Raw genomic sequence first — 20,977 nt, forward strand, 5'->3', positions numbered from 1 at the left:
ATCCGATCCGGCTTCTTCCTCCATCGATGCAACATCTTCACGTTCTTCCATCTCGACGTCTCCTTCTCTCCGTACCTCCTCACTCTCAAGAACAGACAAGAAAGATCTTGATAATAATGCATGTTCAGCAGTCGGGAGTACTGTGGGACTAGGGATACATACATTTGGGTGTGTAACTAGACTCGTCCACAAAGCGACTCTCTTCTCAGTCTTAAGACTCCCGAAATCCCAAATCCCCTGAATCCCGTTCGTTAAATTAATGAGCCGGTTTGCGAAGAGCCGAACCTGGACTCAATTGAGTTCGGCACGTTAATTTAAACGAGCCGATCTCAGATCTCGAGTTCGATGGATACCGAATCTAATTGAGCCTGCACCGAGCTGTGCTTGAGCTGCTCGCAAGCTGGCTCGGTTCGAAGCCACCCCTACCTCCAAGTCACTTCGTCTGCCCAATTCTTGAGGTTGCATGAATGTTTGTCGATTACATTTTACTCCAAAGTCAGCTGTTCTATGCCCCGGTAATTTCTATCCGAACCATCCCAACAATCAAGTTTGATCATGATCAAATGGCTGAAATAGTATTTCACACAAAATGGATTTTCGTATTGGATCACCCCTCATGGTTCACTTTATTATATTTATGTCACAATGCTATATATTTTTATTTTTCAAGGTTTACCTATTATTATTCACCAAGGTGGCACAGTTAAAAAGTTTTTTGAGTCCATCGGAGTCCTCTCAAACCCAACAAGAACAACATCAAACCATGTGGTCTATAGGTCCCACCCATTCATAAACTGTGGCAAGAGGGGGCACTGGACCCTAACAACAAGTAAGTTGGTCTTCCCATACCGAAGACATGTGAAAAGACCCTCAGCATTTATAAGCTCGTGGACCATCTCAACCACTGCTCTCTTAATCAATCAAATCAAAAACCAAATTATTTGCAAGCACATCTGCCCCACCAAAATTAAACCCGGAAAAGATAGCATGTGGGAATGAAACATGATTGCACAAATCAAATTCGAAAAATGATTAGTTAATCATGGATTAAGGGAACACAATCATCCTCTTATATGCCCGCACGTGCAGGTCCAACGGGAAAAATTAGTCCACGCAAGGATTCTCTCGGACCGATCCCCCACCCCACATGAAGACCAGCTCAGCGAGGCCCGGTCACATGGCGACCAGACCGATTAAGTCTTTTCTTGGTCCAACCAGTCCAGACCAAATCTGGATCGCACGACAACCGACGGCTCCACGTGCGTCCCATTTCCACGAAGCTGAGCTGCCTGGCATTGAACTTATAAGCGACCGTCCGATCTAGTTAGGTCCATCCGTTCCCTTCGCTTCTGGGCCCATCTACTTAGTTTGATCTATGTAGGCCTAGGTTGGATCGGACGGCAAGGTGAGTGTCCCCAAGGACTCACCGCCTCCGCTGCCCGAAAAGGAGGAGAGAAATCCGAGAAAAAATAACAAATCCCAATGATTTTTTAGTTGACCGAGATCGGATTCCTTGACCAAACCGCACGTGTGAGTCCAGCTGTCCTCGGTTGGTATTCCCGGAGCAATACGCGACTGCGGAGAAATTAGCCCTTCTACGAATTCCGGTCCCACCGACTCTCGAGAAGGCTGATTGGGCAAAATCAGGTCTCGGAAAAAGAGGGGGGAAAGTGAAGGACAGGAGGGGGGTCACGTGCGGCACACATGGGAAAGGGCCTCGTACGGCAGGGGTTGTTGGATTAGGCGTGGAGATCCATAATTAGGGAACAAGTGGGACAGCTAGAATAATGCACTGGTGGGGACACCCCATCATCGTCCGACAGCCTGCCGGGGTTTTCATTTCCCTGGTTTTGGATAAAAATAATAAAAATGTCCTCCTTCGTCATTACCCTATTAAATATGTCCCTTACTCCCGCTCCTATTTTACCCACTAAAAATCGTCATTTGACCAATTAATCCTCTTACTTATTAATTTATAAGTTGGAGTTTTCGAAAATCCAATCAGCTCCCATCCCTATTTCAAACCATTAAAATATAAATTAGCCTAAACGAATTTAATCTTGTATTCACTCACTTTTTTTTTTTTTTTCTTAAAAGAGGGTGATTTGGAAAAAAATATTCTTGTGAGGGTATTTTGGTACATTGGTATAATAAAGGGCGAGAGAGGAGAGAAAGAATTGGATGATGAGGGGAAGGGAAGCCAATGATTGTGGATAGTGTATGTCCCGTCACAGGTGGACAACATGACATAATCGTCCTCTGGTGGGTCCACATGTCACGTCTTACCCTTACGCGTTTCCACGTGTCAGACAGCTCAAGCCCTTCACGTGAGTTTGGCCAGGATTTTAATACACCTCAGAAGCCAACCCACGTGACCCCACTCCCCCCTTGTCAGGGTCCCCTATCATTGGCCTAAAACTGCGTCTGTCAGCTCCGCGCCTCCCTTCGGCTCCGCTTCCAACAATGTAATTCGTCTATTTTGTGAAGGTTTTTAATTTTTAAAAAAGAATTTATTAGAATAAAGGGCAGTTATTTAAATATTTAGACCACAAATATTTGTTAATTAAATTATATTTAATTTTATATGCATAAGATTACTATTTAAAAAATTGATTTTTTAATATAAAATATTTATATTTATAGATAGATTTACTTTGCGAGTAATGATTATGATAATGATGATAATGATAGGCATGTAGTGATGATGATGATTAATTCGAACAAGCCTGCCCCCTCTGTGTCGTCTCAGAAGTTAGAACCGGTGGGAGCACTGAATGTCAATAATGAGTTGCGAAGTTAAAATCTATTTATTATTATTTCTGACCTTTTGCTTTTCCGTTTGGTTTTTTTCTTGAGATTCTCAAAGATCGAAGGAAAAGCCCCACGAGTGGTCCCAGTCGGTTATTTCCTCCGACAGTAGTGACCTTTTCGGCGTAATACTCGGTGTCAGAGATACGTATCCGGTATTTTCTCCGGCAGAGACGGCGTTGAGTGGTTATGTTAAAGTCGGGCAGTTATTGCGCCATCTGGCGTCTCCGATGTGGAGGATATCGGTCATTAGGTGGGCCCTCTGGCTCAAATCGTTGAATCTGATTATAAGAGACAATAAATCATTTTCTCGGATGCCTACTCAGATTTCAGATCTATATAGTGTTAAAAAATTAAATGTCTGGCTACTCGGATGTTGTCCGTTGGGTGGGCCCCCTGGATATAGTGATTGAGAACACATGGGCTGTTGGGGCATAAAAAAAGTAGTGATTCATTCCTTTACAGCCCCAGCGTGTGCTGAATCTTCTCTTGGAAAGGTAGGGGTACCCTACCCACTTTTAGGTTTTTTTTATTTTTTTAATGGTCTTTGATTTGTATGAGACATTATTATAGGCATAAAGGGAAGAGATTGAAGGAGAGTTTGGGACATCCCATGTTGTGGGCTGCATTCCTGAAGGTACTATAAATAGAGTACTATTTGGTGCATCTTTTAGAGAGTGTAAAGGATTACTAGTAACCTCCTCTTTTAGTGCTTTTATTTATTTGTTTTTATTTTATTACATTCATGTTATGGACTCTGTAGCATCTCGATGAGTTATCAATAGGCATAAGAATTAACTTATGTTATTTTTTTTTCATATATTTTAATTTGGTTTGGATGTAATTGGCGTGAACCAATGGACCCACGGGTTTAACTTGTATTTTCGTCACCAACCCTATTTATTGGGACGACAAGAGGAATGAAGATTAAGCATTGAGAAATTTAGTTTAAATAGGTCAGATTCTCCCTCAGAGGTCGAGGTCGGATTCTCCCTCAGAGGTCCACGTATGAGCTTCCGTTATTACCATTCCATGTTCAAGAAATAGATTTTTTCTCCCAACGTCAACATCCAATTTGGAGGGAAGAGAAGAAAGAAGGGTGACAAGATCAATGGCTCGAAAAGATCATGTTAAGATCTAAAGTTTCTATTTCTTTTATCTTCTTCTCGAATTATGTCATTATGTCTTTTCCGGCGAGGCCCAAAGCATCCCAACCGTTGATTCACTCCCCCAAGTTCCCAACCTTTTCATAGTCAACGGTCAGAACGAAAGCCAATCTTTGAAACTCGAAGCGGCTGGGGAGAAAGGTAACCGGCTTAACCAGGGCTAACGAATTCCATTGGTGGTCAGGTTAAGTTGGTGTGAGAAGGCAAGGGTGTGGTTAGGCAGTCATGATTGAGAATTGAGATAATTGGCACTCTGACACAGGTTATGATTGAACACTCCCGCTTTCTATATAACTCCGCATCTCTCTCCCTCTCACACTGTACTGAGAAAAGCTGAATCAACCCTCGTGATTCGTATTTCCTTCTTTTTCTCCTCTCTCTCTCTCTTTCTTTCTCCCAACTGCGAAACCCTAACCCTAAAAAGATCGAACAAAGGGGGAGCGGAAAGGTAGATCGCTTGAGGTTTATTCCTCTTTTTTGGAGAAGGGCGTAAAAGCAGGGAAAATGGTGGTGGAAAAGGATGATCTTGGACTGAGCTTGGGATTGAGTCGAACCGTGGAGAATCGGTCTCCGTTGCACTTAAATCTCTTGCCGTCGTCGATTGGATCGTCGCAGTCGGGCTTTTTGGCGCAGAAGAACCCCTGGAGTGATCTTTTTGCTTCTGCAGGTATTTGAGAAGGAGGTTTTTGTTTTTCGCTTTTTGGAGATTTTTTCGGGAATTAGTGGATCGGATTGCTTCGTTTGTTTGTGTTTTTTTTTTTGGAGTTTTGGAGAAGCCCAGGATTTCTGTTTTTTGAACTTCTTTTTTGCCTTTTTGGTGTAATGGAAAGTCCGATTTATGGACGTATTTTTGAAAACGTGCAGAAAGAAAAAAAGGTGCCTTTTTTTATGGTTATCCTTGCTGTGGAGTTGTGTCTTCACGGAATAAGAGTTTAGTAGTTTTATTTACTTGATTCTCCTGTGTTAAAAATTGAAATTGTTTCTTGTGCCGAATTTCTTTCAGAGAGAAATTCAGAGATCTATCGAGGCGAGACTAGATCCTTTTTGCGAGGAATAGATGTCAATCGGATGCCGTCTTCAGTTGACAACGAAGAAGAAACGGCTGTCTCCTCTCCGAATAGTACGATATCAAGCGTGAGCGGGAAGAGGAGCGAGAGAGATCGTAACAGTGAAGAGAATGAGATCGAAAGAGCCAGCTCTCGAGGAATCAGTGATGAAGAAGACGGTGACGGATCGCGAAAGAAGTTGAGATTGTCCAAAGACCAGTCTGCCATCCTCGAAGAGAGCTTCAAAGAACACAACACTCTCAATCCGGTAAGCACGCATGAAAAATCCGCTCTCCGATCTCACAAATCTAGATTTGGGATAATTTATGCGCTACTCTTGTTTTGCTGGTGCTCATTTTTATGTCAATTTCTTTGTTTTCTGTAGAAACAAAAGATTGCATTGGCGAAGCAACTGAATCTGCGGCCCCGTCAAGTGGAAGTCTGGTTCCAGAACCGCAGAGCAAGGTGAGGGAAAACGTCTTTGTTTTCCTTCTGTTTTTTGCTCGTATTTAATGCCATTTTTAAACCGGAACTAATAAAAGAAATATCAGGACGAAATTAAAGCAAACGGAGGTGGACTGCGAGTTTCTGAAACGGTGCTGCGAGAATCTGACAGAGGAGAACCGGAGACTGCAGAAGGAGGTGCAGGAGCTGAGGGCCCTAAAGCTGTCTCCCCAGTTCTACATGCACATGACTCCTCCAACCACTCTCACCATGTGTCCGTCCTGCGAGAGGGTCGCCGTCTCCTCCGACTCCCACCATAATCCCCACCAACCAAACCGCACTCCATCCATCCCCATCTCCCCTTGGGCCCAGCCTCCCCTGCGCACCTTCGACGCCATCGCTCCCTCCAAGCGCACCTGAAGGAGAAGGATACTCACTGCGCGCAGACTCAAGCCTCAAGAGGGTCCAAATTTCAAGACGAGTAGACGAAATTTGAGGGCATTTCGAGGCTGGTACCTCCTGTCGAACAGAGATTAGCAAGATTAAATTTTTGTTGAGAAATCAGAAATCCTTTGATGTATATTTTTATTCTTCTCCTTTTTTTTTTTTTTCCCAGACGAGAGAGACGAAGGAAAAAAAGGATCAAAACAATGTTGATAAGAGTGATAATTACAACTGACTTGTGCAAGGGTGTTAGATATTTGAGGCAGTCGTGGAAGGAGTTCTCAATCAAATCAACCCTGTAAATGTGAATTTTTGTTTTCAATAGCAAGCAATTCTGAATTATCTGATCTAATCTCTCACTCTGGGAGTCCGGAAACCGTTTTGATCGATTCTGGAAAAATATATATCATCAGCTAGATAAGACTTGAACCCAGAGTAATGTGATAGGATAAGGATTTGTGCAGCGGAGGGGGTGGGTGTACCAGTTTGACCGGATGGCTGGATTAATTAGACATTGGATTCCGAAGGCAGCGTGGAAGGCCTTCGTGTGCCAGTATTTGCTGGAAAGTAGGAGCGGCCCGGTGTTGGGGACAGGCACGGGGAGATGTCGAGGAAAAGGGAAAGCATCCATGGCAACCCACGTTGGTGCTGGGCCAAATGATTAAACCTTGTCTCCCTGTATGGAGGGCTTTGCTTGGGTCATTTCGTGTCGAGTCGGGGCCCAGGTGGTTTAACCTTTCGGGCTGAGGATGAGTGTCTCGGTCCCTTCATGCTCCTCATTCTTCCCTCCCTCACATCTGCGTCAATCTGCATGGCTTCAAGTACATGTTTCTTCTTTGGAGGAGTTTCCTCCTCTCCCTCCCTTTTTGTCATTTGGGTAATTTTTAAATATAATGCCTTATTTCCGAAAACAGCATATTTTTTCTGCATCCACCACCCCTTCTTCCTCTTCTCTCTCTAGTGAAAGGGACTCATGGGCATTGTGCCCCCATCTCCAGTTGCTCCTCATCCCTATGAAACCGTGTTTATTGAAAATGTGTTTGCTTTGAAAGAAAAGAAAAAATTTGAAGTAGGAGAGACTTTTGGATACCAAATAGTGTCATAAACTAAACTAAGGTGAAGCAAGAGACCTAGGATAGAAAAGAACCAAAGATATAATTTTTACACATTTCTTATAGAGGATAATCCATTGAGTTATACGAAAGTGGTGAAATCTAGTGATGCAACCTTGTGGGAGGAAGCAGTTAAAAGTGAAATGGATTCAATTCTTTCACCACCCTACATGGGTATATTGACAAACTTGCCTTCAAGGTCTAAACTAATTGGATGCAAATGGATTTTCAAAAGAAAAGTTTTGATGGGTCCATAGAAAAGTACAAAGCTAGATTATTCTCTTGTGACTAGGATAAACTACAATTCAAGTACTTATTGTATTGGCTACATCCTATAACCTCGGAATCCATCAAATGGATGCTAAAACCATTTTTCTTAAAAAAATTTATATGGAGTATAAAGTGTGGTAGTCAAATCCTTATATGGTTTAAAATAAGCTCCTAAAGAGTAGCTTGAAAGTTTTAATAAGGTGATCCTTTTCTTATGGTTTCAATATATATGATTTTAAAATTTGTGTATTAAAAAATATACGATAATTTCTTTATTATTTTGTCTTTATGTAGATGAAATTTTAATATCTAAAAATAAAAATATAAAAAAATCTAGAGGTAAATAAATACTTTATTGATAATTTTAATATGAAAAAGCTAGGGTTAGTGAATGTAATTATAGTAATAATAATAATAATAAATAGAAAGAAGATTATTTTGAGTTAATCTCATTATGCAGAAAAAGTTTTGAAACCGTTTAGGTATGAAAACTATAACTAGTTAACACACCATATGATTCTAACATAAAATTAAAGAATGGTAGGCTACTGTTTCTCTGATTTTCCTACTACACTAGAAGGGTACAATGATGCTAGCTGGATTTCTGATTTTGATAACACAAAAGCCACTAGTGGTATTGTATCTACACTATGTGGTTACATAAAAGCCACTAGGTGTGTTGTATCTACACTATGTGGTGGTGTTGTCGCCTAGTAATTGTCCAAGTAGACCTTGATTACCAAATCCACTAAGGAGGTTGAAATACTAGCCTTAGAGTTGGTTGATGGAGAAGTTGAATGACTTAATGGTCTATTATCGAACATTTCTACGATAGATAAGCCAATACAACTATCCTAATTAATTGTGATAATTGGGTGACTATAATAAAAATTAGAAGTAAAAATCATAATTCAACGTCAACTAGGCATATTGAGGTTCGATACATTTTTTTGGAGGAAACTCACTGCCTTTGAAGTTATGACCTTGAGTTATATTAAATCAGTGGAAAACTTGGCAAATCATCTAACCAAAGGCTTGTCGAGAGTTACATTAAAAGCCTATTACTTGAGTCACCGTCAATGGCAACCCAACCTATTTGACTGGAAATCTCAAGATGAAAATGCAATTGGAAAAATAAATAGGACGAGTGATTGGTAGGAGCACTAAATTAAAGTGAATTCAGTTCACACCCCATCTCTATGAAGTAGGTGTTTAACTACGGTAAACATGAGATTGGTATAATACCTCAATGATATCAAGACTATTATAGTAGGGTACAGAGTTGTAGTATACCCTTATAGATATCATCTATTTGAGTGTGACCATGGGGCTACTGTCTAATAGAGAATAACTTTTTCTCTAAAAGACACTCACAAGACAAGATACTTACACATGTTTATAACATGCAACCTAGATGAAACTCACATGTAAGATTAGTTGTTTGGTATTCTCACAATCTATACATAAAGTCTAAGCTCAAAATTCATTCACTTAGGACCAATGTTGGTAACAAAATACCAACTGGCTGAAGGTTCAAGTCCGAAAAACACTTGTCATTGAAGGCTTTGTGTAATGATTGCTTGAGCCTTGTTTTTTGAAAGCATTTTGCCTTATTAAATCATGTGTTAGTTTTAATATTTAAAAAGGTAGGGAATGTTATGTTTTTAAAACTGAAAAAAAACGCATGTGTAAGTGTCATTAGGTTTTTCGTAATCCCTTAATGCTTAATGCAATGAGATTTAAGGGGTAAAACAATCTTACTTCTATTGATCGTGTGAGAGACACAAGTGCAGGCGAGCACACGCGCGGGGTCTCGCACGTGACAATTCCTGCCACATGTCTGCATGTATACACGTGCGTACATGTAGACCTCAAATGTCACAGTGTAACATGTGACACCAAGATAGAATGAGTTTTTTTAACGATCAAAATGTTCCGACTGTTGATATAGATGAGGATTTGGTTCATTGATGAAAATGGTTACATATTCGAACCATTGGATGAATAGTTACATATCTGAACTTTCAGATCATGCGATTACAAATCTGAATCGTCATATCATACAGTTATAGATCTGAACAATCAAATTGTGCGATTACAAATCTGAATCGTCAGATCAAGTGATGACATATCCAAATGGTTAGATTTGTAGTTGTTGATCTAAATCGTTTGATAAAAAAATTACAAATTTGGATGACCAGACCAGTCCAAAGATCAAGGGGGTGGATTTTCATTCAGATGGTAGAAATCTCTATAAATAGAACTACAGAATGTGAGCGAGAGATAGAAAAGAAATTTTGAGCTCTAAAAGTATTTTGAAAGAGAAAAAAAATGTTGTGTTTTCTTTATAAAGTTCAAGGTGTTCTTGAGAGAAAAGGAGAAAAAAGTCTCCTTTTGATCCAATTTGAATTTTCAAAAATAGTTTTATAGAATTTGTAAGTCCATCTTAGTATTGTGCATGTCTAAGAGGACAAAAAGTTTGGTGTATCTTTGGGAGTGATAGCTAACATTTGGTGCACCATAGGAGGTGTCTCTTTCAAGTACACCTCAGACCTATTTGAAATATTATTAATTAATGTGATTGGTAAAACGGTTTGACAAAAGGTACACTTCAACACCGATATTTATTATTTGAGTTTATTAAGTGTTATTTTAATACAATAAGTGCTATATTTTCCAACAACTCCGTCTAAACTTACATAAATCTTCTAAATCCTACGCTCAGTGAAAACTCGAATCCCACGCATCTGGTAATACACAATTCTCATCATCAACCAACATTGAGATAACATTCACTAAAAGGAAAATAATCTAGCATAACATTTGGAAATTACATTGCCTCCCCAAACACAAAACCTTCTTATGGCTACTCTTACATGAAAAACTCTGTTAGATAAAATTATACCCTTGGGTCAAAAGTCTAAGTTGTGAAGCTTCCATTAGATTTATATCTATAAAAGACAGGGTTTAATTGGGATGAGCATTGAAATAAATCGGTCCTCGACTGAGACTAGTTTCAATGACACTCATAAGAGAGGGTTTCCAATCTAAATTTCTACCATATCTTAAAATTGCCCTTAGGCAGTTATTCATGCCTAAATTGGTCAGATGCTTAAAAGCAATATGAATGCATCTAATGTGCATATATTTATATTTATCACAATTAAGATAATTTATTTACTCTTCTAACTCTAATAATTTTAGAGTTGTATCTTGTGTACCGATATTAATCATTTTTCTATAGTTTTAATTCCCATGGCAAAAGTAAGATTACTTAAAAGAGATAAGCAAAATAACAATATTCTTTCATAGCTTGTTTATAGCAGCATTCAAAGTTTAACCTTGAGCCTTCACGGCTTTGATACCATAAAACCAATGATCGATTCTACAAACTACTACACAAATTAAAGCTCAAAGCATGCACAACTTTTTTATTATAAGATGAAAATAAACACTTACAATCATAAACAAGAAACCTTGGTGACAACTTCTAAGAACTTTCCACTGATGTTGAATATACTGTAGGCTTCCTAATTTATAGCATTCTAAATCTTAGAAGTTAAGCAAATAAACATAATGGATTCAATATATTTTAGAATCCATCATACATAACTAAACACATGTCCTCCATTATTGAGAGCACTACTTGAAGTCATTTGGATCATATTTGATCTTCTTTGCTTTCAAATAAGGTATCTTTGTCTTTTTTCCCATTGATGAGATGACATTCAATTTTTTTACCAGCACGAGCCAATTGTTGACAATATTATTAAAGAGTTATTGAAATGTGGGATGGCGTGATGTACCAGAGAATCTGCTTATTTGTGTACAATGAATTCTCTGTTGTTGTTTAACCCATAGATTCGGTAATCAAGCTATATACAATTCATGGTGCTTGCCCTTTTTCTTTTTGAAGCACCTCTCGAAGATCCAACTATAATTGTCTACTATTTTTATGAAGACTAAGTAAGAAATTGATGGTATCATTGTTATGATGAGTCATTATCTGCAAGAGAATGATTTCTTTTTAGTTTTTGATTGGACTTTCTGAATTATTGTATCCCAATAGTCACCAAGGGATGCGTCTCCATCTTCCTCTGGTTGTGAGTAAGGAATTGAACTCACTTCTTCATTGTGATCAAATACTATATTTGGTTCTCACTATAAAACATGACTTGAGCACTAAATACTCAAATAAACTTATGATCATGATGTTTTAACTCAATCGAGTCAATTCACAATCCTAGTGGCATGGTAAGTTTTTTATCCCCATTCATTATAAATTTATTCCCAACTTTCACATATTTGATTCCATTTTATCCTTCTATTATTAGTTGTAATAGATGCAATGAAATGGTCAACATTTAATTCAATCATCATATAAGGGTTATAAATAGCAAGAAGTAATTCATGTAAGAAGAAAAGGGAACATGATTTTTTATGTTAATTTACCCTTTATTTAAAAAAATTATGGTTAATTGACAAATTGTGTAAGTGGTAAATATTTGATATTTATTAGTTTTATTAACAAAAAGTTGTTCCTCAAGGCCAACCAATTCATTGCAGTACAGGTGAGCGTAAAACTGATCGACCTGAAAAATATTAAATAATAGAAAAATGTGTAACAAACTTAGTTAGAATTATTGGAGATAATAGTGTTGGACTAATGAATGTAATAAAAACATATACTATGTGATCAAGTATGAGTAAAAATATTAATGTGATTAATTTTTATTTATTGATAAATTATTTTATCCTTGTCATATGATAAATTTAGTTGTTTATTTGAATTCTATATTAATTTTTAATAATTCATTTAAACTTTAAATTACTAAAATTATTTATATTTAACTTAAATTATTACTTTAATATAGCAAGTCTTTAAAATATTATAAATTATTTATTAAAATAACTATTTAAAATAAGCAACATGAATATAAAATTGATTTTGGTTATCTTTAAAAGTATAGAAAATATTTTGTAACTTAGGGAACATAACTATTTCTTAGGAGGTGATGGGTGGATGGGTGGATGTTCTCTACCCCAATTGCCAATTTACATAAACATATGACCAATAGCAATAAAAAAAATAAAAATTAAAGGTCAAATATACTTATTACATATATATATATATATATATATATATATATATTATAATACAGGCTTATTCTATATTTTACATAAATTTATAAAAAATCATAAAAAATAAACATATAATAGATACAAATAATATATCATTAAATTAGACAACACCTATAATAATAATATGTAATAATTAAAAGATATAAATTAAATAGATATATAATAACTCAACCTGTAGTAACACATCCGGGGTTTTCGGATCGAATTGGGTCAGATCATATCAGGGAAGTTGCCAAAAACGTCTGGAGCACTTTCCCAAATCAACATCCTAAAACGATTAGGAATGAGGATTGAAATCTACGCGGCCGCGCGGCTCTATTTAATTGACAACCCTCCGCACAGACACTATCACTCTTGCTTACTCCAGTCGCTGCTCTTCCTTCCGAAATCACACTGCTTTCCATTGTCTCACTCGCAATGCCGGCCGACGAGAAGAAGCCGGTCATCTTGATCCGGCGGGTGTGGGCTCAAAATGTCGTCTCTGAATTTGAGCTGATCAAGTCTTTGCTTCCTCGGTTCCACTACGTCTCTCTGGACACCGAGTTCCCTGGGTGTGTTTTTCAGTCGCCCTCCGTCCGTGAAAGAAACCAGCCACAAGTCCGTTACCAGGTGCTCAAGTTGAATGTAGACGCTTTGAAGCTTATTCAGCTTGGACTCACTCTCTGTGATGCCGACGGAAACCTCCCTCATCTGGGTACCAACTGCCGTTACGCCTGGGAGTTCAACTTCTCCGACTTTGACGTCTCCCGCAGCCTCCAAGCTCCCAGCGCCATCTCGATGCTGAAAGAGAATGGCATCGATTTTGAGCGGAACAGGAGGGAGGGGATTTCTTCCCTCCACTTCGCCGATTTGATGTTCTCCTCCGGGCTTGTTGGTAACGGCGACGTGCATTGGGTCAGTTTCCACGGCTCCTACGACTTCGGCTATCTCGTCAAGATTTTGACGCAGAGCAGCTTACCTGAACTCTTGACCGACTTCATGGAATTGTTGACTGCTTTCTTTGGGTCGTCACTGTTCGACGTGAAGTATATTGGTTCCAAGATGAAGCTCTACGGCGGGCTAGAGCGGCTGGCGAAGCTGCTGCAGGTGGAGCGCGCAGCGGGCAATGCCCACCAGGCTGGCTCAGACAGTCTTCTCACTAGTCAGACTTTTATCAAGATGTCACGGAAGTTTGAACTGGAGGCTAACAGCTTCGCTGGAATCGTTTATGGGTTGAATGAGAAGTACTGGGCTTGTTGAGATTTATTTTTCATGTATCTAATTACTTAGCTTTGAATTCGTTTATTGCACCCTTTGTACAGAGAATCAACTCTTTCGTTACATCATTCATTTTATGAAAATACTTTCGGTTTCTCTGTAAAGAAAGATGTCTATTCTATCACAGATTTGAGAGATTAGTAACTATTGTCGTATCAAAACCCATTCTTTCACCTGCATGGAAAAACTATAAAACATGTAGAAATGTACAGCCATCACCTTGCTTGACGACAGAAGACCCACCATGAATTCCTTAGGTAGTACAAGTATCCAATAATTGCCTAGATAAATAGTGATTTTTATATAAGACAGTTACAATGGTACGGTCAGAACTTGTAACTAAACAGTATTTACAGTGTCTGCAAGTGATCTCAGAATGCATCCTAAACCAGCTCTCTGTGTTAATTTGTCATGTATTCGTAAGCACTGGTCACACGTTGGTCGATCCCCAGTAGCCAAGCCCCTATATAAGTACCTGCAATTCACACAAGTGCAGAAGAATTTGACTAGTTATAAAAACTTCAGTGGATAAATAAGATGGTATTTATTCGTTAAAACGAAATAGAATTAGTATTTGCGAAGAAGTATGTAATGGATCGAGAAAAAAAACTCTGAAATCAATATCATTCAAAAGAGAATATATCAGGCCAAACGAGAGGTAGCACAAAATATAGTTTCAACACTGTTTTAGTAGTAAGCAAGAGAGAAATAGTCAGAAAGCTTTGAGTAGGCTTTTTAGCATTTTAAGCTATTCTATTCACATTTTCAGAAACTAACTGAAACACATTCAATTCAGCAATTTTTTCTTTTTTTGGAAAATGATATAAGCTTTATTATTTAGTGGGGGAAAATAGATATCATGATATAACGGGCAAGTTAACCATAATTACAGAGGGAGTTTCCGAGGCAAGATGCTCTCAGGAAACTCCTTTTGCTAAATGATCAGCAAGTGTGTTAGCACCCCCAACAATGCAACTGTATTCAGTAGTTCTGGATGCACAGCAAGTACTTTAATTTAAAACAAGGAAATAAAAAAAGGACATAAAACTGATGTAATTTGTAGTTTTTTTAGTTAATACCATTTATTTTTCTTTTCAAAAAACCAACTTAAGCTCTTCTAGTTCGATGTTCTTCTCTTCAAACAATTGTTATAAGTCCTATTCATATACCAACTTAAGCAAGTATTTTAATTTACTGCAAGGATGAAAAGAGTCATAAGCTCGAGTCAAACTTTTAGCCTTTTATGCAATTACCACTCACATTTCCGAAAACCAACCCAAGCTCATTTGATATATATTTTAATAAAAAAGAAGGCAGAAAAGACCATAAACTAATAACATTGCATTTTTTTGTCATTTGCCCTTTTCCGAAAACCAACTAGAACTCTTCTTCTTCAACTAGTCTTTTCTCAAAACCACAGAACATAATGATTACAATACCCTGCAGCATCAATTGGCCAAAACTCTACATTGCTTTGTTCCTAAACAGGTTTTTCTTCCTGAAAGTGATCCCTTCCCTCACCCACCTCCTGCATTGTGAAATCACTCCACTTCCTATGCTCTAAGCATGGCGGCAAGGGGCAGGTGTTCAGCTTAACATCACTGCCATCCTAAAGAAGCCTACGAATCAGGTAAAGTCTATGACCATTCAGACAGTTTCCACAGGAGGTTTGCAATGATTAACACCATCCATATTGTTAATAACACATTCATGTAAAATTAGCTTAATGAAATAGGCTCCTGATAAGCAGTTGTTTTTAGTTAAGGGTAATTAGATAGTAAAAATTTGCATAAATGCATAAATTATAATAAAGGGAATGAAATCAATGATTTTTGACACCTACTAGATCAGCTAAAGACAACATTTGCAATTAGTATAAAGTATCCAGAAAACATAACAATCTCCATGTGAGACTATCAGATTCCTCAATTCTAGCCTACAAATTTTGCTTATTCTGCAAGTCAGATCAGATATAAATGCATCTCAAATCTATGCTTTTTTTCTTCAATTAGCATCCTTAATATGGTAGGTAACTATGTAGGTGCTATTGTGTCTTCAGTTGAAAGATTAGGCTATCCACACTCACAACATATCATTTCAGTCAAACAACTTAGTTAACTGTAAAATTTCTAGAAGTTAATAAATCAAATAAAGAACAAATGGTAAACTAAAATCTGTGTTGATTTCTAGGACCAACACATAAACATAAGAGATCTCAAGGGAAGGAGACAAGAGAGAAGCTCTAGCTCTTGGGAGAGAGGAGAGAAGAAACCAAGGGAGAGAAAGAAGAGGAAAAGAGAGAGAGGCATATGGACGAATTTGAGCTAAGAGGAAGAGGCTTGAATGATCTACCCCATACCTTGAAGTTGTATTTATAGTTGTGTGAAGGTGTTTAAAATGACTATAATGCCCTTAAGGCTACATGCTTCAAAAGGAAAAGGACATAAGAGGACATACACCAGTTGCATAATTACAACTCTATGCTATCTCTATGGAAGTTCTCCTTATTTACTAGCCATGCTACCCCAACACATGTAGGTGTCTCTTAACAATCTGATTGTAAGGTAAAAGCTAATGTGAAGAATGACAAAATCAGACATCTGGAACCAAATGTGAGATTCAACAGCCAACAGAGGAGGCCAAACAAAGCTGCAAGTTACCTAAGAAAATGGCTTTAATAGCAGTTTCCAGCTATCATGGCCAAGAATCCAGAATCAGATATAGCAAACAGTACTTCCAAACATATTATGGTTAATCAAACCAGCCCTTGAATCAGTAAGAGGTCAATCCTTTGAATGGAAATAGGGATGGAAAAGGGCAACAGGGCTGAGGAAAAAACATCGAGGAAATCCTTAAGGTTGGGTCCAGGTCCATTCCTCACACATGGCACTCTTTAGGGCTCTTATATGTGGAGAACTTTGGGTGAAGACTCACATAAAAGTACCCTCCGTCATACCATATTAAAGTTGGGGTCCATCCCAAAATATCTGCCTAAAGTTTGAAGGACTATTCTCCAGCAATAAGCATGGGATATTTCTAATCTTATATTGAAGCTTCTTTCCCAAGGAAAATAATAATGAAAAAAAGAATCAAAGAAGCCAATCTGCTATCATTGGTTAAGATGTCATTGAAGCTAAACCTGGCACTTGGCAGCTCCTATACCTTTTTATTGTCATCTTCATCAACATTTAACCTTATGTGTCCTTTTTTTAAGCTCTTTGCTTTTGCGAAATGATCAACCTTAGACATACATACACTGAACATTTAAGGATGGTACTCGAGTGCAAAATTAATTATCTGAACTATCAACAATAAATAAAACCAAGGCAATTCCTTCATAAAAAGGCCCTTTGGGATAGGGGGAACAGAAATTAGATAGTCCACTGTAAAGAGAGAATTATAGCAAAGCAAAGCATAAATTTGGAGGTTATTTCCATGCTATTTTTTAAATTCATTTTTTTTTTCAGATAGCAAACTAACTCTGGAGTTGTATATTGGAAATGCTTATTTCAATAATTGATAGAGATCCAGAAAATATATTATAGTAGTAAATTCCTGATATATTAACACTGCCCAATGACACAATTCACCGTCAAACTTTAGCGCTGATAGTTACAATTAAATGAAAGGGAAAAGAATATACAAAGAAATAATCTCAAACTGCTTAACCAGACACATAGGAATTCAAAAGAAGCTGATCCTTTTTAATAGAACAGTTTTTCTTGTCTCCGATTTTCCATTTTATAATTTGAGAACTTTATCTAGGATGTCATTATGCAAGATACACTCACCACAACACCTTGGATACTGATTCAGATCTTTAAAGGCTTGAATAACATTCCCAAAATTAGTGGCAGAAAATATAGCAAATTTTATCTTTGAGTTGAGAAATGTCTAGCCTATGTAAATTCAACTACACAACCGCAAAAAGATCATTCTGAGATTGACTTCTTTTCAGGCTTACCCTTTTCTCACAACAATATAAACATCATTAAACAAAAGGAAGGGTCCATGGCTCTCCTAAGGGCATGCTCAAGAAGCTTTACAAGCAGTAGCCTCCATTGTATACCTTGGATTATTATCATTGATGGGGATCAAGAGTTTCAACCTTATCCAAAGAAGAAAAAGAGAAGTTTGGTAATTGAGGTCAATAAAGAGCCTAAATTTTGGGTTTGTGTAATTCTAGTAGACTTAGAGACTTTGTTTAATTATTTATATGGGTTGCAATTGTAAATGTCTTCTTATTTCCATTGGTTAGTGTCTACTTGGTCGTATCTTGGGTTAGCTTCACAGGTTAAGCTTATAAAAAACCTAAGAAGACACATAAAGCATGCTGACACTAGTTTTATTTTGAAATATAATCACATTATGTTCTGAATTTTAATATTATAATGTTCGATTTTCAAATGATTTTTACAATCTAGCTTTCATCAAGTGGGAAATCCAAGCCCAGGAGGATTAAGTGGAGAGAGAGTGATCTTGATGAGGTAATTATGACACCCTGATCAAGATCTCCTGATCTCTTCTGATTGAATTCGAGCAGAATCTCAAGGTTTATGTCATACTTGAAAATTACAACAAAATCAACCAACTTGGTGTATGGACTCAGGTTGAGCACCCCAAATAACCAAGTCATATTGGTGATATGGAAGGACCGCACAAGCTGTAGCAATTAAGTCAGTCAATCATGATCTATAGAACATAATAGGTCAGTTGAAGACAAGTCTTTATTTATCATTATTCGGTTGCACTCCAGTTCAATTCCACTGTGGAAGCTAGATCATTTATTGAAAAAGAAACCGCCTTCACAATAGTGTAGATTAAGAGAGCAAATTTTGTTAAGACCTTGGTGTAGAAAACTCTGTCACTTTGTAACTAATAAAAGAGCAAACCAAATCACTGCAAAAGCTCTTGTTGTATGTTAATTGAGATTTCTTTAAAAAAAATAATATTCAAGAGTATAGTTATCGAAAACATAAGCAAACAAAAGACATAAGAAACTTTGACATTCAACTATTTATTAATATTTAAGTGTAACTAGGTATAGAAATTTCAAAAAGAAAATTCAGATAGAAATATTTTCAATGGCAACATAAAAAAATGAATTGATTCAGGAGTCAGCCAAATTCGTACTAATTCTACATTGGTTGACAGTAATATAGATTGGCCTGATTCACCTGGTCTAGTTAAAAACTATTCTTGAAAGTTAAGCAGCCCATTCAAGTCTAGACAAGCAACTCTAAACTAGGCCTGATGCTCCCCCTGTTTGTTGTGTCTTTGCTCTCATTAATGAATCACCATTTCATAAAAAAAAAAAAAAAAAAACACAAAAAAAAGACTCGAGACATGCCATTCTGTTGTTGAACTTCTTCATTCAAGGTTGCATTGTTTAAATTCCTGATATCCACCACTCATATTACTATAGGTTCCTTGCACAGGACGAAATCTTGATGCAGTAATTTTCCTTCCATCCACATATTCTCAATCCCGATTCTAACAGTTTCTTAAAAACGAGAGACACAATCACTGCGCATCCCTGAGTTTGTTTGTAAAGAAGATATTCCACATCTCCCTTTGTCTCTCAGATGCTAAACACAAAAACAGAGATATTTCATGTGCATAGTATCACGGAGAAGACGTGCTATTTGCATAATTTGGTTAAAAAAGAAAAAGAAAAAATCACTACAACAGACTAAATCAAACAACCTAGTATTCGCATCATACAGATACAAACACCACGATAAGACACGAGAAAGGGGTAAGGGTGAAAAAAAAGCTCACTTCATGAGGATGTCGTAGTACTCAGGATCCAAAGAGGAAAACAACGCATCAATATTTTTTATAGCCATGAGCGCGCGATGCACCACTATCCAATTCGCCGACTGCAACACATATCAAAACATTGAAAAAAAGCCAACATAGATTTTGACAAAACACAGAGAAACGGAAAGGGTATAACCTTGCATCTTTCATCTCTGGTCTTAGGCGGCGATCCCTCGAGAGCTGTCTTGAGGGCTTCTATTGGTTTTGATCTGAAGGAAGAAACAGCGAATGCAAATTATAGAAATGAAGTCGGAGAAGACAATAACTTTCTTTTCGAAAAGTCGGATGCCTTACTGTTTGAGTAAGCTTTCAATTTTTCGGGTTTTGTGCTCGATTCTAGCGATGATGGCTTCTGCATTATCTGCATCCACAAAACCCTCCACTCCCGCCATTGTTGTATTCAGTGTTTAAGGTCACAGCTGGGTGGGATTTGCACCCACCAACTTATATTCTAGCGATGATAATTATCCACCTAAAATTTAATAGATATATTGCATAAATTATGAAAGTGTTTAAACTAAATGGAGGGGTTGTGATGGAAGATCAACCTTTATATTTCTCCTGAAAAATCAGAGTTAATTTCAAGAGGATAGGTATTAATGATGTTATTACTAGAGTAAGGACGTATTAATGAAATTCAAAGGTATAATATAAGTTGTATTTTAAGTAATTAATCATTTTTCTTGTTTTAAATATATAGACTCTTATTTTGATTTTAATACATCGTATGAGAAAGGGAGCCATATTAGCAATTTTTAGAAGATTAACAGAGTTAAGAATTTTCCTCGTTGAAAGCTCCCATGGAGTCAGTCTATTTTCATCTCAGGGAACAAAGGAATTTTCATTTCTGGCGTTTCTCTAGCCGACGGATTCCTCCAGAATCCGGTGTTGTAGAACACGGTCCACATCTCCTTCTCAAACTCCGACACCAGCGCCGATGGCGAACTCTCTGGCAGCCAGGGGATCATCATGTCATCGACGGGATGAATCTGCAGGTCGTCGTCGTGATGCCTTCGAGGCAGAGCGCAGAGTCTCTTTACCCGTCTCTTGCGTTGCTTGTTCCTGATCGCCCGCCGACACAGCCCCGCCGGCAGCTTCACCACAGCGGTCACCACCAGATCAAGGAGGCCGCAGGGCCAGCAGCAGCAGACCGCCGCGCACTCCGCCGTCGTCATCCCGGCCGTCTCCACGAACTTGGAGCTCGTGGAGGGGCAATCCTGGTGCAACGCCGTGGTCTGGCGGGTCACGATATGCGGCTCCGACATCTTCGTCGTCCGACTCACAACCTCGTGCACCGTATCTTCATTCCATGGGCGAGTGTTCCAGCAAAGTTTTTCAAGACTCGTTTTCGACTCGCAGAGAATGACGATTGGATAACCGCAAAAAAAAAAAAAAAAAAAAAAAAAAAAAGGGTCCTCTCGGTTATTGTTGGCTGCCTAGGAGAGATTCCGCCGGTGGGTGATGA

At 37.9% G+C, this 20,977-nt stretch overlaps 4 protein-coding genes across 4 annotated transcripts; 2 read left to right on the plus strand and 2 right to left on the minus strand.

The window, feature by feature from the left end:
- Positions 1–4,303: 4,303 nt before the first annotated feature.
- LOC137947900 (homeobox-leucine zipper protein HAT4-like) lies at positions 4,304–6,230 on the plus strand. The gene is made up of 4 exons (XM_068793737.1): positions 4,304–4,641; positions 4,978–5,288; positions 5,406–5,485; positions 5,572–6,230. The coding sequence occupies exons 1-4, from the start codon at positions 4,479–4,481 to the stop codon at positions 5,882–5,884; spliced, it is 867 nt and encodes a 288-aa protein (XP_068649838.1). The 5' UTR covers positions 4,304–4,478; the 3' UTR covers positions 5,885–6,230.
- Positions 6,231–12,849: 6,619 nt separating this feature from the next.
- On the plus strand, positions 12,850–13,671 carry LOC137948557 (probable CCR4-associated factor 1 homolog 11). Its single transcript, XM_068794644.1, has one exon. It carries the CDS (start codon positions 12,850–12,852, stop codon positions 13,669–13,671), a length of 822 nt encoding a protein of 273 aa, XP_068650745.1.
- Positions 13,672–13,858: 187 nt separating this feature from the next.
- On the minus strand, positions 13,859–20,045 carry LOC137949010 (actin-related protein 2/3 complex subunit 5A-like). The gene is made up of 4 exons (XM_068795266.1): positions 19,807–20,045; positions 19,649–19,721; positions 19,471–19,571; positions 13,859–14,164 (listed from the first exon to the last, which is right to left on the minus strand). Exons 1-4 carry the CDS (start codon positions 19,902–19,904, stop codon positions 14,029–14,031), a joined length of 408 nt encoding a protein of 135 aa, XP_068651367.1. The 5' UTR covers positions 19,905–20,045; the 3' UTR covers positions 13,859–14,028.
- Positions 20,046–20,318: 273 nt separating this feature from the next.
- Positions 20,319–20,777, minus strand: LOC137948558 (uncharacterized). Its single transcript, XM_068794645.1, has one exon. It carries the CDS (start codon positions 20,775–20,777, stop codon positions 20,319–20,321), a length of 459 nt encoding a protein of 152 aa, XP_068650746.1.
- Between the last annotated feature and the right edge of the window lie 200 nt (positions 20,778–20,977).

This window comes from Aristolochia californica, unplaced genomic scaffold (genome assembly GCF_029961685.1).
Source record: "Aristolochia californica isolate CCGP_79_NKW_82.1479 unplaced genomic scaffold, dmAriCali1.0.hap1 SCAF_13, whole genome shotgun sequence".
In the NCBI taxonomy this organism is placed as follows: domain Eukaryota; kingdom Viridiplantae; phylum Streptophyta; class Magnoliopsida; order Piperales; family Aristolochiaceae; genus Aristolochia; species Aristolochia californica.